The sequence below is a fragment of the Brachycentrus maculatus genome, unplaced genomic scaffold (assembly GCF_059751285.1).
Source record: "Brachycentrus maculatus isolate JH-2025_06_01 unplaced genomic scaffold, ASM5975128v1 h1tg000159l, whole genome shotgun sequence".
Classification (NCBI taxonomy): Eukaryota; Metazoa; Arthropoda; class Insecta; order Trichoptera; family Brachycentridae; genus Brachycentrus; species Brachycentrus maculatus.
In genome coordinates this window covers 194,477-210,592 of record NW_028280912.1, presented here as the reverse complement: position 1 = coordinate 210,592, position 16,116 = coordinate 194,477, and the positions used below count along the sequence as shown (strand labels likewise).

The following is a 16,116-nucleotide window of genomic DNA, read 5'->3' as shown; positions in this document are numbered from 1 at the left end:
CAGTGCCACAATAGGCCAGACCTCCGTAGGTGGGTGACCAGCTAGGCATAATATTGATTTATTACCGCTTTCTTCCCATCAGCTCTCCTTTATACATCGATATCATAATTAATTTAATATATGTTTCGTCATTTTTGTAATAAAAATGAATAGTCCTTGTTTCCATTGCGTAGCCCCGATGAGCAGAATAGTTACACGGAGGTCTCTTGGTGTTATTCAATTATCTCCAAAGCTATAAATCTTAACGATTATTACTAATTCCAACTTATTTCCTATTAGAAGCTCGTTTGAAAGTTGAATGATTTATGGCCGCAACAATAGGTATTTCTTGGCTGGAAAATGTTATAGGAAATGAACAAATGAACGTAATATGCGAGCCCTTATCCACTTTCGCCTTTGCAGACTGTTAGGAAATATTCGGTTTCTTTCTGCCAGCTAGATCTTTTTTGGCGATAGTGTTTAGAATCTCTCGCAAAATTGATTCACACAAGTTAATTGGTTGTTCGAGACAAATCACTACAAGTGTCTTGACTTATCGCCTGCCGGTTAGATCTGACAGATTTTCTCTCTTTCGTTTCGTGCAAGTCGGGAGAAAGCTCTCCCTTAATGTCACCTGGGACCATCAGACATCATGTCTCGTATGCCCATGCAACGTCGTGAGTAACCCCTTTGGGCCTCGCTTTTACGATATCGTGGGACATGGATTTGTGTAGGAGTTTTCCTTTCTCTGATGTTCAAAACTGCATGGTATTATTATATGACAACTAATACGTATGTTACTGCGCTCTTTATTTGAATAGTTACGATCTGTTGACAGCGTTTCGTAAGAATGGCATACTTCTGATAAGAATAATGCACACACGAGGCAATCTTGCAATCTCTTCCCGACTCGAGGATCTTCCAACATAACGGGTGATACGTATATCTGAGTTACTCAATGTTTACAAACAAGCTCAAACCCGGGAAGTAAGCCAACAGTAAAGTGTATCTAGTTTATCAAGAATATCTTTTGTTTGCTTCGTCTCTTCTTCTTTAATGTATAAACAGAGCGTATTTAATTTTGGTTTATTCAAATTTAAGATACATATCCACCTGATCAAACAAGATCGGATTGCTCACCTCACTTGACTATTGTCAGTGCCTTGTTCAAACAAAGCCATTCCTAAATGAGCGTTTAGTTTTTCTTGCGTTTCCCGTGTCAACCGCATTCATTCTTGCATTGTTGTCTTTTCTGTAACACTTTTACTTTTATTAACATAATGTTGTTATTTTTCATTACTTTTCTTGCGGTTGTTGCCTTACTGTCTGATCCCATGGCGTCTTGGTACCACCAACCGCCATGCTTGTTCTTCCCACACTCGTGTTGCATTTGGCATAGACAATGGAGGCGTAAATTATTGAACTGTTTTGAAATACGAGTATAGATTTTTCTGAAAGGTCTTTCGCAGTCATTTTTCTCAACCCATAAACATTTTTGTCTATAGAAAGTTGATTAAACGTTGTGGCATATTTTATTACCTCCATTAGTTATAATTTTCTCGATCTGCACCAAATCGATTGGTTGCAAAATAAAATCAAATGCCCGGTTCAAGAACCTCACTGGGTTGAAATATTTTGCATTGGTAATTAAAATTTCATTCGGTTTATATCAGTATTTCCTCAAATCCATTGTGACACATGTTTCGATGCATTACGCGCCATTAACAAACAACGTATAATGATGCGTAATGCATCGAAACACGTGTCACAATAAATTTTACGGAATAATGACATACACCAAGTAAAATTTCAATAAAAAATGTATGGATACCCCAAAGTGACTGCCGAATCAATTAATAAAATATTTCGTCTTAAAAATGAAAAGTTCTTACAAAAAAAAACTACTGTATAAGTATATATTTATGATATTGAGATGAAAGTATCTACAGAGCTTACAATCTGTCATTGGCTGGTTTAACTTTATATACTGGACAACATTCATCATTCTACTCATGATTGCTCAAATTTTCATAACTCGTATAAATTCCTTGTGTCGGGAACGTTTCACATTTTCAATGCGATTTTCAGTGCTGCCATCTGTTGCTGGAATGTTTTATGTTATTTCTTGCTAAATGATCTTTGTTGACGACGTCCCATGTATACTTGGTATTGGATTCAAACTGTTGATTAATTTAGCACTTTTTGGTATTTAAGGCCATTATGCGCTCCAGAAGCGCGGACGTTAACAATAGCACGATTGGGAACGAGGTGAAATGATTATATTAATAGCCATAATAGACAATCCTTGGGCCATAATTTCTCTAGAGTATGAAACAATTAGATACAACGGCTCGCCTGCAAAATGTGTGGTCAATATGAAATATTAAAGGCATTTAGAAGGGAACTCCGCAGCGTTTGATCTTTCACCCCTGTGAGCATGCGCAACAACCGTTCTCGAGAACCGGCATGTATTTTTTTTAAGTTTCTACACGAGTTTTGATCGGCTACGGAGTAGATGTGGGTAAGATTCGTTAGTTCGTAAAATCCGCATCAGTGGATTGTGTCACTTAAGTGATCTGTTCACTAAGACCGGATCAAATAATCGATGGATGGAGAATTATCGACCACTCGTTGATTCACGGATTCACCGATGCAAATTGTGAAGATCCGAAAAATCAATCCTTTTCCTTACACAATTCTTCGCGATCTTTTTTAACTGCTGAGTCCACAGAATCCATAGATCTGTAGTTCAGTAAACCAATGAACGAGTCACCGTTTGTGAATAAGATTCACTCGGAATTGAGATCCCTCACAACAATGTAAATGAATGCGTTATTAAATTAGTTATTGATTATTTCGTCATTCACTTCGTGGTATGACATGATCAAATTAAAATCAAAACACTGTTGTATACCACTCGAGTTTTATATGTTATTACGACTAGTTTCAGAAGCTACAGATGCTTCCATCTACATGTAAAAATATAAACTAAAGCATTAATGAAAATAGAGAGATATATAGTTAATAGGAGCATGTGAAACTTCCGAAACTAGTCATAATAAAAAAACTCAAGTGGTATAAAACAAGTGTTTTGATTTTAATTTAATTTGAAAATGTACGCTTTTGGTCCACCTTTATTTTGTTTATCTATAATCTCGAAACGTACGAAACAACTAGCTGTTAAGTGACTCGCTGTTTATGTAAACTACTGCCAAGATAAAACTGCTTCAATCTCTTGATGTACTCTATGGATCATCGAGAAAAAGAAAGTTGCATCATGTAATTCTAATTCTTAGAAATGTCACTTGTCTGCCCTTTTCTCTAGACCTCGTACAGTCATCTTCGAATTCTCTTCCCCGACACCACGCTTTCCGGTCGGACACTTTGTATTATTTATTAATCGATTGTAAAGTACTCCGATGAATAATGCATTTCGCTCTATCGCGGCTGCGAGTCTCCACTCCATAGCGACGGACCACTCCATACTCCTCACTCCGTCGTGGGACGGATCATCTCCCATTGTGTGGTAATGATTATACTCGAATCTCTTTCAGCTCTTTTCTTTTCAATTGTGTTTATGCCGTGCCCGCTTCAAAACTGTATTTATTTTTCTTTCGGTAATAATTAAAGGTAATTTAATCTATTTCGTAACGAGCGAAACGAATATATCGCCTTATTTCCGCACACGTGGCTCGTGGGTTGTACGATTACTTTCGTCAATGCAATGATAACTAAACGTTTTTTCATCGCACTTTCTCTGCAGCAGTCCTAAGAGTTACATCCTATTTATCTACGCCATTTTTTTCCCAAATACAACACCGTCGAGGATAAATTAAGAATTGAACAAGTCTTATTAATTATTGTTTATGAGAGAGTTGGAACATCTAAGAATCCTGCACGAAATTATAATAATAATGTTTGAAATATTTCTGTAATTCATATAGCGCCATTTTTACAAAATATGTTTGCCCAACATCTTGGCCATGCTCCAGCCCAAGAAGACCGAGAAGAAGGTGCAATAATACGACAGCTCAACTTTCCCCTCTTCAGACTCAGTCGATTTACGACGTTTTTTTTTTTTAAAAAATTATCATTACTATTTTCATATCATAATCAATATATGTGTAAGCGCTCTTAAGGTAGAATTTTCCGAAAATGACGCTATATACTACTACTATCACGCCGTTTCCCCGCAAGGGTAGGCAGAAAGGATGGAACGCCACACTCTTCTGTCCTGACATGCACTCCTCGCCTCCTTCACATCCATACGCTATATAAATTATTCAAAATTATTATTACGATTATCTTCGTGTTTCGATGCATTCCGCATTATTTTCGAACACCGTATGTGAAGCTAGGTCTAAACTTAAATTACCAAGTAAAATTTTAACCAAAAATGATTATTATTATTTATATCTAATGTCGAAGAAGAGTTTCTGAAAACAAACAAAACGAAAAACGTTCTAGCATCGCCGTAACTTTTAATTATTGTCGGAAGTTCTCACGACATTCCCGAGCACTTTGTTGCGATTGGCTCCACCCTTTCATCAATAAATAACAGAATTGACAAGTACGGACACCAGCTAACAAATTGCCCGCCGCAATGCTTGCACGATCGAGATAATCATGATCTAGGGAAGCTTTGAATAGTTTTCACCTTTGAATGAGGAATCTCGTTTTTTTCCCGGTGTAATGGTATCGTTACGATGCACGAAGTGCAGGGAAACCGTTCAGCTCTAGTGAAGACGCAGAGACACATACTCGGAGATACTCGCACGTACAGAAGCGGAGCATTGCATGTGAGATACTACTGAGATATCGTCAAATATTTTCTAGGCATAAAGGCATTCATTTTTCCAGTAATTAAAACGATTTTTAAGAAATAGTGGCATTTATCTCATTTATCATTTGACTGGCTGCAAGCAGCAACCAACCGGAGGAAATGGAAAGAAGGGGAAGAGGCCTATATCCAGCAGTGGAGGTCAGAGGGCTCGTAAAGAAGAAGAAGAAGAAAGTGGCATTTATCAAGTAAAATTGAAATTAAAGATGGATAGTGACCGAATCAATTAATGAAATTATTATTATTTTGGATAATTTATGTGGCGCCATTTTCGTAAAATACTATCTCACGAGCACTTCAATACGATAACAATTGGGGAAAATAAAATTGTGGTACCTAATGATTAACAAGCAAATGCGTTTTTAGTTTTTTTTTAAAAGAACTTATCACTGTTTCTAACTGCTGGTGGAAAAGTATTCCATGCGATCTGTCCCGCAATAGCATTTTTTTCAATACAAAAAGGTGTTTTACGTCAAATGTTGCCTGTGTTTAGTAAAAACTAAGTTGCGATTTATAGTATATTGGCCCTTAAGTGTATTTCCTTAAGGAACCGGTGCACTTGCACACGAAACAGTGATTTCTTTGTATAAAAGAGCAAGATATGTCCGAGCAGAGTTCAGGGTACAGTTTAACTAGCATTTCCACCCATTGTTCTGTCACACGGGGTACTTTATTGATAATTACCGTTTTCTCGATGGTTTGCGCCGCCCGGTCCATGGCCGGCCTGACGAGTTATCCACACATTTCTCGCAGAGAGAGATGATGAATATTTTTTACATTTTTTTTTTACAAAAATGTTAGTAATGTTAGTGTTTAACCACTCACCGAGATTTTTGTCTACTAGTTTAGAGACATGCAAATAATATTACACGTTATAAAATTGAACAACTTTGTTTTAACCACTTTTTATTATTAGTACACTTGAACCTACCGGTTTCGACAAGAACCCTGTCATCATCAGGGTTTATTTAATTCTAAAACATTAAAATACTCATGATTAATTACATTCCCTCACCAAAAACTTCCACACACTCCGTAAAAAATCCTAAATGTTACTTTTATTATTCGTTGCGTAGCAACCCCAAATAACAGCTAATGGAATCACCCAAAAATAATATTATATTATATTTAATGTTTTAGAATTTAATAAACCCTGATGATGACAAGGTTCTTGTCGAAACCGGTAGGTTAAAGTGTACTAATAATAAAAAGTGGTTAAAACAAATTTGTTTAATTTTATAAAGTTTATAAAATGTGCCACAAAGTATCTGCGAAAAACATTAAAAAAACACGTCACTATCATAGCACTATTCATAGTACCGTTGTGCATGTCAGACCTCGGCCTTTAGTGCATGTTGTTCTACAATTCTTAGTGCATGTTATTCCTCCGGTCGACCAAAAACACAAGTTATAATTATTTTGTGTAAGTAGTTAAGTATGTGAAAAGTTCTATGGCAGTGACGCGTAGTATTTTTTGCATACTGATGTAGTGATTGTCCTGATGAAGAGACGTGTACGTCTCGAAACCGGTAGAGAAAATCTCAGTTATTGGTTATATACTTACATTACTAACATTTTTGCAAAAACAAAGTAATAAATGACTAACCACAAAGTAAAATACTTTATTATTGATTAATTATTAAAAATATTTTTTAATAAAAGTTTTACATGGTAATACCTATTAATACCTTTATTTCTTCAAATCTGTTGTGACGCGTGTTTCGATATATTCAGAATTATTTCCAAACGCCTTAATTTTAATCCGGTGTTTGAAAATGATGCAGAATGCATCGAAACACGTGACACAATAGATTTTAAGAAATTGTGGTATTTGCTAAGTAAAACTTAAATTTTAAATCGATAGTTATTACTACAAAGTGACTGCCGAATCAATTATTTAAAACGTTAATCATAAGCACTGTACGGCCAACCCCAAGAGATGGGTCGATAGCTGGGAATCAACATCGCAGGAGGCTAATCCCTCTTAAAAACAGGCCATAAGGCCTACAACAAGATGAAGAAGAAGAAGAAGAAGTTAATCAAAAGATAATAAATATTTTTTTTTATATGATAAAAAGAGATAGCACGAAGGCTTGGTGATTTTACCGGACGGCTTTCCTCGTTCGGCTGGAGAGATTAATCCCGGGTATTCTCATCCGCAATTTGATCAGATACATCACACGGCGTAATAGCTTTGTGCCATCCCGCGCTGATGGGATGCTGCGTGATGATAGGCCTCGTCTGCCAACCCCCGTGCCTCGGGTGGGATGCGAACCGAGCGTCGGCGGTGCCGCGCAGATTACACGGCCGCGTAATGGCCGACCATCTCGGTGGGCGCCAAATCGTCCCGTCTTCCATCTTCTCTGTGCCTTTACCTATTTTAAGAATGATCATCAAAATTGGCCGTTATTTAGCGGAAGATATACTTCGTATAAGGTAAACGCTCGTTTACCTTATACGTTTAGTTAAGTTTACCTAAGACAGCGTCGGCATAGATTGTTTCACATTCCTATACACAGGACCAACCTGCCGATGGTTATGCCTGTAGGAAGAGCTACCGCTATGTTGAACAATATCACATTGGATATTGATCTGTTCCATGTGTCAGAAGGAGTTTTCCGAAGCGGGATTCTTCTACACATTTAACAAGAGTCTTCTTGCTTACTTTTTAATTTGTTTTTTTTTTAATGTATACGCCTTAAATGTTAGTTTGTAATGTATATATTAATTATTGAATAAATTGAATTGAATTACCTTATACGTATGCCTTATATTACATTATGGATAAAATTAAGAAAGGTGTGTTGAGATGGTTTGGACGTGTAGAACGAATGGGTGAGGAAAGAACGGTAAAACAAATTTACGAGGCGAATGTAATTGGAAAAAGGAGCAGAGGAAGATCGAGAAAAATTTGGCACGATCAAGTATGCCAAATACTTGAAAGTGGTCAGGTTAGGAGCCGAAACAATCGGCAGGTATGTATGAGGAGATGCATGAATGTGGAAGAGGCGAAGATTGTTTGCAAAGGCAGATGTGTGTGGTGTTCTATTCTCTCTGCCTATGCGATGACTAGTTTGTTAATTGGTTATTGATGTTTCATCACAAGGTGAGACACCTATAATTTTTTTTTCTATGTACGTGTGAGACTCGTTGTTTTATATGAAAATAAGTAATTTACCAGTCCGTAAGAAAATATATGTGGCGAATGTGAGAGGGAAAACAGAACGAGGACGACCGAAAAAGACTTGGCACTATCAGATCAATCAGAACCTAAAATCTGGCGGTGTCAAAAGTCTGCGTAATCGGAGGGCGTGTATGACTAGATGTATGGATGTGAAGGAGGCGAGGAGTGTATGTCAGGACAGAAGAGTGTGGCGTTCCATCCTCTCTGCCTACCCCTGCGGGGAAACGGCGTGATGGTAGCAGTAGTAGTAGTAGTACCATTCCGTATTCAATGATCATTCCTGGTTCTAGGTGACTTTACATCTTTCGATTTTGGTCCAAATTCCTATCGTTTCCGAAGTGTTCAATCACGGTGGTCTCTTCCACGAACTAATTCCCTAGGCCCTAGGACCTAGATTGAGTAATTGGAACTAGGGGTTTGGTATTTTACGCTTAATGCGTTATTTTACGGGTTGCCTCATTCATTGCTCGGGTGGAAGGTGCAACGGATGATTTAGATTTTAGGGATAATTTCGAGTGTAAACTGTAATAGCCGGCATCAAATATGCATATCTAAATATCGTAAAATATTATAAGCTTTACTCCAGTAATGCGTGAAAAATCTTCCAGTCTTTTGACGTAATTCGAACCATTATTTCACTTCAATAACAAAAGACTATTCTTGTTGCTTAGACTATAATAACCAATAACACTATCCTCATTGTCCGCCTCCGTAGTGTAATGGTTAGCACGCTCGGCTACCGTTCTGGAGGTCCCGTGTTCGATTCCCAAGGGGGGTAAAATAAATATAAGTGATTTTTTCACTGTAATATTTATTCAATATTACCATGGACTGGTACCTGAAGCGGAGGGCTGATCACCTTTCCTTCATGTGTAAACGATTAAAATAACACTGCGTTAATATGACACAGTGCCCTATGCACCATTGGGGTGCGGATAAGGGTTTTATTATATTATATAACACTATCCTTATGAACTTTATAAAATAAAACAACTTTATTTTATAAAGTTCATAAGGATTGTCGGTTGTATAAAGTGTGCCAATAAAAAGTTTTAACCACTTTTTATTGGCACACTTTATACAACCGGTTTCGACAAGAACCTTGTCATCATCAGGGTTATGTACTAAATTTTAAAACATTGAAACACTCGTAGTTAATTATCCTTCCCTTACCAAAAACTTCCACGCACTCCGTACACAATGTGAAAATATGATTTTAAAAATATGATTTAAAAACTCCTAAATGTTGTTTTATTGTGCATTTCGTAGCGAATACCTCAACTCCAAATGACAACTTAAAATGTGCCACAAAGTATCTGCGAAAAACATTCAAGAAACTATCCTAATCATTCATCTTTCATTTTGTGTAAATACCACTTAAAAACACTACTTTATGACTCCCAGTTTTAGAATAACCATCCCATCATCATGTCAAATGAAGTCATTTTAAGTGGTATTACACATGAATGATAAGAAAAGAGTGTTATGTTACCATACCACAAGGTTAACAATGCTTTTAATATGTTACACAAAATAGCATTACAATATAATTTCTAAATCTTCTTCCTGGCTCCATCCCAACTTGTCGTCTTTGTAGACTGTTGAGTTCAGCTCTCCTCGTCCTCAGATTGTAGGTCCTTCTGTCATGGGCAACGTCTTTCTGCAGCATCCAAGAGTTAATTGGTCTTCCTCTAGATGTTATTCCAGGAAGATCCACGGCGATTGCAATTTAATCTTAAAATATGAATAGCAAAATAAACATTTAATTTGATAATGTAATATAACATTACATATTTAGTTAGTTTTTATGGTTTTCATATGAAAATAAGACACTAGTATAATACCAATTTTAAGTTTATCAATGTAAACACGCCTGTTTTTGAGAACTACGGATGTTCTCATCAACGTATGAAAATACAAAACTGTTTACATTTCCACCTGTTTATGAGAACAATCAATAGCTGTTGAAACTAGTCGTGTTTACATTAATTAACTCAAAATTGGTCATATACAAATGTTTTATTGTTACATATAAATCATTTTATTTCACAAAGTTAATGCCAAATCACTAAGTAATATTAAAATGTAGTTTCTGTATGTATATAATAATATTTTAACCAGATTTATGATAGTCATTTTGCATATAAATCCAAAAAATAACTAAAATACAATGTACAACATTTTGAGTGTGTCCAAATACTTGTTCACAAAATCTGGATTATCTCCAATTACAGGAGTTATTTTCATATTATTTTTTGACATCTCATCAAAGATGAAGAAGAATATGGAAGTCTGGGCATTTACGGGGCTTACGACCGTCATAGGCTGGTTTGAGTGATCACTTTACACACGTGTAACATTCACCAATTCTACCCATTATTGACAACCACACTACTCAAATTCTTGGAAGTTCTATATATATGAACCAATTTAGAAACCTTGTGAAGTTTAGTGAAGTTTTAGTGATTCATGAACAAGGTTTCTAAATTGGTTCATATATATAGAACTTCCAAGAATTTGAGTAGTGTGGTTGTCAATAATGGGTAGAATTGGTGAATGTTACACGTGTGTAAAGTGATCACTCAAACCAGCCTATGACGGTCGTAAGCCCCGTAAATGCCCAGACTTCCATATTCTTCTTCATCTTTGATGAGATGTCAAAAAATAATATGAAAATACAATGTATTGATCTAGGAACTCCGCCCAAAAATGCTGAAGATGCAATGGATTGTTAACGTTTTTTAATCGAGTGGTTTTTCTTGTTGCAGGAAATTCTCCAAACAGGCTCACGGGCAAGAGACCCGCTTCTTCCGTGGACCGCAGTCCTCTCAGTCCATCCAACTCGACATCCAGACCGCCCACCAAGGTAACGAATCTTTGCCGCCGTCCCGTACCAAGCTATTATACATCATTACCGCCGTGGCATATCAAAGGGGTGTCCTGAATCAGAATGTCAAAAAAAGCTGAAATCGATAGATAAACTATCTAAGAATATGTTTACATAGTGACAGAGGTGTTGCAAACTTTAAATCTGTTGCATATATTTTTTATTCTTATTTATTGTTTGGCATTCACTTTGTGGTAAGATATAATAAAATATAATAAAAAACACTGGTTTTCTACCACTTAAGTTATAAGTTTATTTTTAGATCCGAAGATGGAAACAACTGTAGCTTCCGAATCTAGTCGTTAAAATAAAATAAATATAACTAAGTGGTAAAAAACAAGTGTTTTCTATTTTTAAAAAAACATTCTTAATTTTTTTATTGCAATTATTAAATATGTATAAAACCATACCTTAAAATTCAATAACTTCAATTGTTTCTTTCTCTTCTATAATATGTAAAAAAAAAACACACAAAAAGTGCTGTTTTACTACGTTCTGGTTCAAGACACCCCTTTAAATTACCTATAACTTGTTAAACCATTCGAGTGATTTGCTGAAAATATAATGTAATTAGACGCCCTTTGTACATTTTTTTATTAAAATTTATTTTTTTATTACTTATTTTCTTAAACAAATCACTCGAAGCATCTACTTTTAGGGCACTTCACAGCTGTGCAGATTTTTTTTCTATTAATTTTTTTGTTTCATTTGAGTGATGTGATTTCATCTAAAAGAGCTTTCAGAAGTTTTCTGCTGGCCATTAATCAAACGCAATTATTATTTCATTGTCCTAAATGCCATATACACATATTATTTAAATCTAGATAAAAAAAACTGACATTTTAATTAATCAATTTAAAATTATCTCGCTACCATTTTGAATATATTTAAAAACATAGACGTAGTTGTACAAATATCCGTATTTCTGATTGAACTAAAATTGAAATAGTAAAAAGAGAGAATTTTCATGACACTAACAGTAAATCTTGTCCTCATTGTGATGTCCTTTTGTACGTATGGGTACCATTAACTACATTGTAAAAAGTTTTGCTGTGACGTTCTTCATTGGTCATTTAGTAATCGTTAACTTTGTTTTCTTGTATGGTCGTTTAGTTAAATCGTTAATTATTAGGTATTTAACAGTATGGGGCAAAAGTGTTATTCAGTTTTCGGGTTCAACATTTTGTATGCTTAATTTTACAGTTACGGTGTGATTACAATGCATAATCTGCTGTATAGCAATATTCAGCTGCAAACTGAATTCGTAGAGTCGTTTTTCTTTCGTATTTACAAATAATGATATAAGTAATGACATCTACTGGATGCATCGGAAGTATTGAGACTCTCGCTAAATGGAGAATGTAGCACTGCAAGCAATTCCAAGACAATATTTCGAATCCCACGCTGAGTGACGTCAGTTCTTATTCACCGTCCAATTATTATTAGCTTATGACGTTTTTTCGTTAGTCGAACGTGAAAAAGAAAAATTAGTCCTCTTCGACATTCTAGTCTCGAATTATTGCCACAAACTGACAGTCGCTTTGCCACGTTTATGAGACACCTAATTTACTTCGATCGCTTCTGGTCTTGTGCTATTATTGTACTAATGGAGTGAACAACCACCGCTACTAAGTGCTCTGTGATCTTTTGTGTTATTTTAAGCAATAGCGAGGACAATAGAACACTCGAACCATTGTTATTACTCTAAAACCCTGTACTATTGAAAAGGCGACGCCATAGGAACATACGGCGCTAGGTGAATTCATCAATACGACTCATTAGCATGTCTTTATTTTTCGAGCACGTTTGGATCTCTCCTTATTTATGTTAATTTATCTTTCCCGATTCTCACAATGACTGAACGCACCTCGCTTACCTGTTCTGTCCGATTGTCACTAGTTGAACGCACGTCTGAAATCATTTTAATCTTCATACAAGTCAGGTACATAAAGAACATTTTCATGACACTCTTTTTCACACCCACACGTTCGAGCCATTGCCTTCAAGAACTTGACATTATAACTATGATATACGCTATTTTTTCACACGTACAATAATTGTTTCGCTTTCGTCATTCTACTAACCAATCATCATATCTCCATCGAGGCTTACTCTGCTTGCTAATTTGAAATACCATCTGATCGCATGTTAATTACCGCATCATCGTTTTGGGTTCTTTTTTTACAATAACTTTGTGTCCAGCAATTGAATTTTCATTACTTATACTTATGTACCATGTATTATTTCACAGTGTGGGTTTAGAGTGTACAATGTATTTTCTACTTTCATAAATAAGTTGTCACCGTCATCACTGGGCCTTTTGAATGCACTTCGTGATTACCGTATTTGTTAAAATATTTAATTAATTTTGATTTTGTTTGTGTTGGTTTATATCATTATTTTGCGTTTAATTATTTTAATGTTGTATATAACGGAAATAGAGCCATTTAACTCTAAGCCACAAGACTTGTTTCAATCCACCTTAATACGGGACTATCGTAAAATGTACGACGATACAAAAAACTCACATTTTACCAAAATCGTTTGCTAAAAACATTTAAAAAATAAGCGCAACTATTTTTTTTAAACATAAAATATCGATAAGCTAATTCGGCTGTCCAAACTTAAAACACAGTAAGGGATATTTTTTTTGGAGTACATTTCTTTGCATTTTTGGACTAAGTAGATGCTACTTAGTCCAAAAATGCAATAAAAACGTACTACAAAAAAATGTCCCTTACTGTGTTTCGAGTTTGGACAGCCGAATTGTCACTACGTTTTTAATAATGCTAGTTGTCACTACATTTTTTGCACGCGCTGTCTCGGTGCTGCCCACAGATTTGATGTCCGTCGTAAATTTTACGAATGTGCCGTAATCTAGGGTTAAATACGTTCTTAAACATGATGACTTATATCACTCCCGAGTCCGCGCAGAACGTCGTTCACGATCTCGCGTGCATTGATCAACCTTACAAACAGTTACATCATTATAATTCTGTTTTTCGTGACTTCGGGTTGTAATTTTCTCATCAATTCCCAACCATTCTGAGAAGGTGTATTCGGTGAAGTTTGTTCTACTTAAAGCTTACTTAGCTTACGCTACATACGGCGTAACGTGCCGAGACACAGTCCTTTGAAAGACTTTGTACATGTAAAACTTTTTAACTAATTTACTTATAACTTAATCATAACTCGCTGTTTGCTCCGTTATAATATCGCTCACTCCTTTCAAGAACGTCATAAATAAAAAAACTTGACTTTTCAGAAGAACGTTTTTAAAGTTTAAAAATATAATACAATGTATTAAAAATAAATATCAAGCCGCTTATTCAACTTTTTACTGTGCAATAGATCTTTTTAGGTGAAATCTGAAGGTTTTTTCTCCATTTGAAAAATGCAAAGTATATTTAAAAAAATAATTGAACAATACCCTTTCTTTAAAATGCAAAAACAATACTTTCTGCCCTGTAGCGGGTAAATATTCAGTTGAAAATATGCCTTTTTTACTGGGATATAGTACATTTTCTGGGCATTCCGAAAACACGCACAACTGAAAATTGACGATTTTTGATTTATGACGTTCTTGAAAGGAGTGAGCGATATGACAATTGTGCCTTGGCGACAAGTTACTTTAATCGTGCGTAAAATAATCTGTGATGCGTACGCAATGCATTATGAAATTTATTAAAAGTGACGTACAATGTAAGCGCTACTAATACGGACAGTACACACATCCGCACATATCAATGTGACAAGTTAACGCCGTTATATCGGTAAATTCAAAAGTAAACGTTCCACAAAAAAATTAGTGCAAATTAAAATATTAAGATAAACGTCTTTTTAGCTGCAAGAGGACATATTGAAGCAGAACATGGATAAATATCACGATGTGTGATTATTGGCTAATAAATTAATATGAAAAATCACAAGACCATCGGTGATATTCTTATTGAAATCTGTAGGGAACTAAGGGAGATATTAAGGTTTAAACTTTGGAATCCAACGACACCAACATTAAAATAACTCCATCGTTTCTGTGATGTCATTCATTGCCAACTTACGAAAATAACGTTTTTTCGAAGGTGAATTTTCCAAAAGAAAATGATGAATGAAAATATTGATTATATCGGCTGTTATAAACACAAAAATAGTATAATATTATATTATACAATCCTTTATAGGTTGAATATGTTAAATTAGATATTCCTCCCGTGTGACAAAGATCCATTCAGTGTATTTGATATAAGCAATTTTACTGTTTGTCACAAGAAAAATAAAATGCACTGCCGACGATTTCTGTCACTGACTGCCTCTGGTTTCGAGACAGGAGCCGTGGCGTAGTTGGGTAGACGATCGACTGCGAAACTGGCGTCGCGGGTTCGATTCCCGCCAAGTGCCAAATAAATTCAAGAAAGATTTATTTTAAAGTATTTCATTTCAACACAGGCTATGCCTAAATAGCCATAATACACTTAATTAATAATATATAAAAAAATGTATCTATGTACCTAAAATAAATAATAATAATAAAATCGCATAAAGAGGTAATTCATTCCTAATACATCAAGCTGATCATCATTTTCTTCAAACTATTAACGTTAACCGCTGTTTACAATCTCGTTCCTCGGATTAACCGCTCTTAACCGTTTATGCCTTGGCTCCTGATCAGATATTCCTTTCAGTCGGCCAGTAACAGGATGCGCCGACTCCACTAATCTTGTCAACTGTCGCTGACAGAGTGCCCCATCTTCAAATCAAACGCCTCGTTTGGATCTGTTACATAACTCCACCGTCCACTTGGCAAAATTGCACCTCCCATTCCTTTGACGACGAGAAGTGGTGGAGCAAAAACTCTGCACATTTTTACTCGGTTTAGGATATTTGTGTCCGTTATTTTTGAAGCGTCCTCTGTAACGGACTATAATTTATTATTCGGCATTTCAGCTATGCTGTACACGTTCTCTAGACTTAGCTACTAGGAAACACCATCGACTTTGAATACTAATTTTTCAAAATCTAAAAAATCGTTGTATTATTATGTACTTACGAGTTCGTACATTCAATTGAAACGGATCTGGCATTTTTATTTCTCTTCGATACTTAACTCTAACGCTTTCACTACCAGATATTTCCAACTACAATAACCAGGACTGGGATTCCATACGGAAGTTAACTACCAAACTACGCAGTGTAGATAACTTTAACATTACTTCTGAACTTTTGCTT

General features: G+C 35.6%; 1 protein-coding gene across 4 annotated transcripts in view; it reads left to right on the top strand.

The window, feature by feature from the left end:
• The window catches only part of MICAL-like (protein), a 175,745-nt gene that overhangs the window by 140,446 nt on the left and 19,183 nt on the right, over positions 1-16,116 (top strand). For 3 of the 4 annotated variants that reach the window (XM_088261593.1, XM_088261595.1, XM_088261596.1), the window contains exon 4: positions 10,772-10,869. In XM_088261593.1, coding sequence (XP_088117719.1) covers positions 10,772-10,869 — 98 coding nt within the window. Of the gene's footprint in view, positions 1-10,771; positions 10,870-16,116 lie in introns of those variants that run through there. The other variant, XM_088261597.1, reaches the window with a different exon arrangement.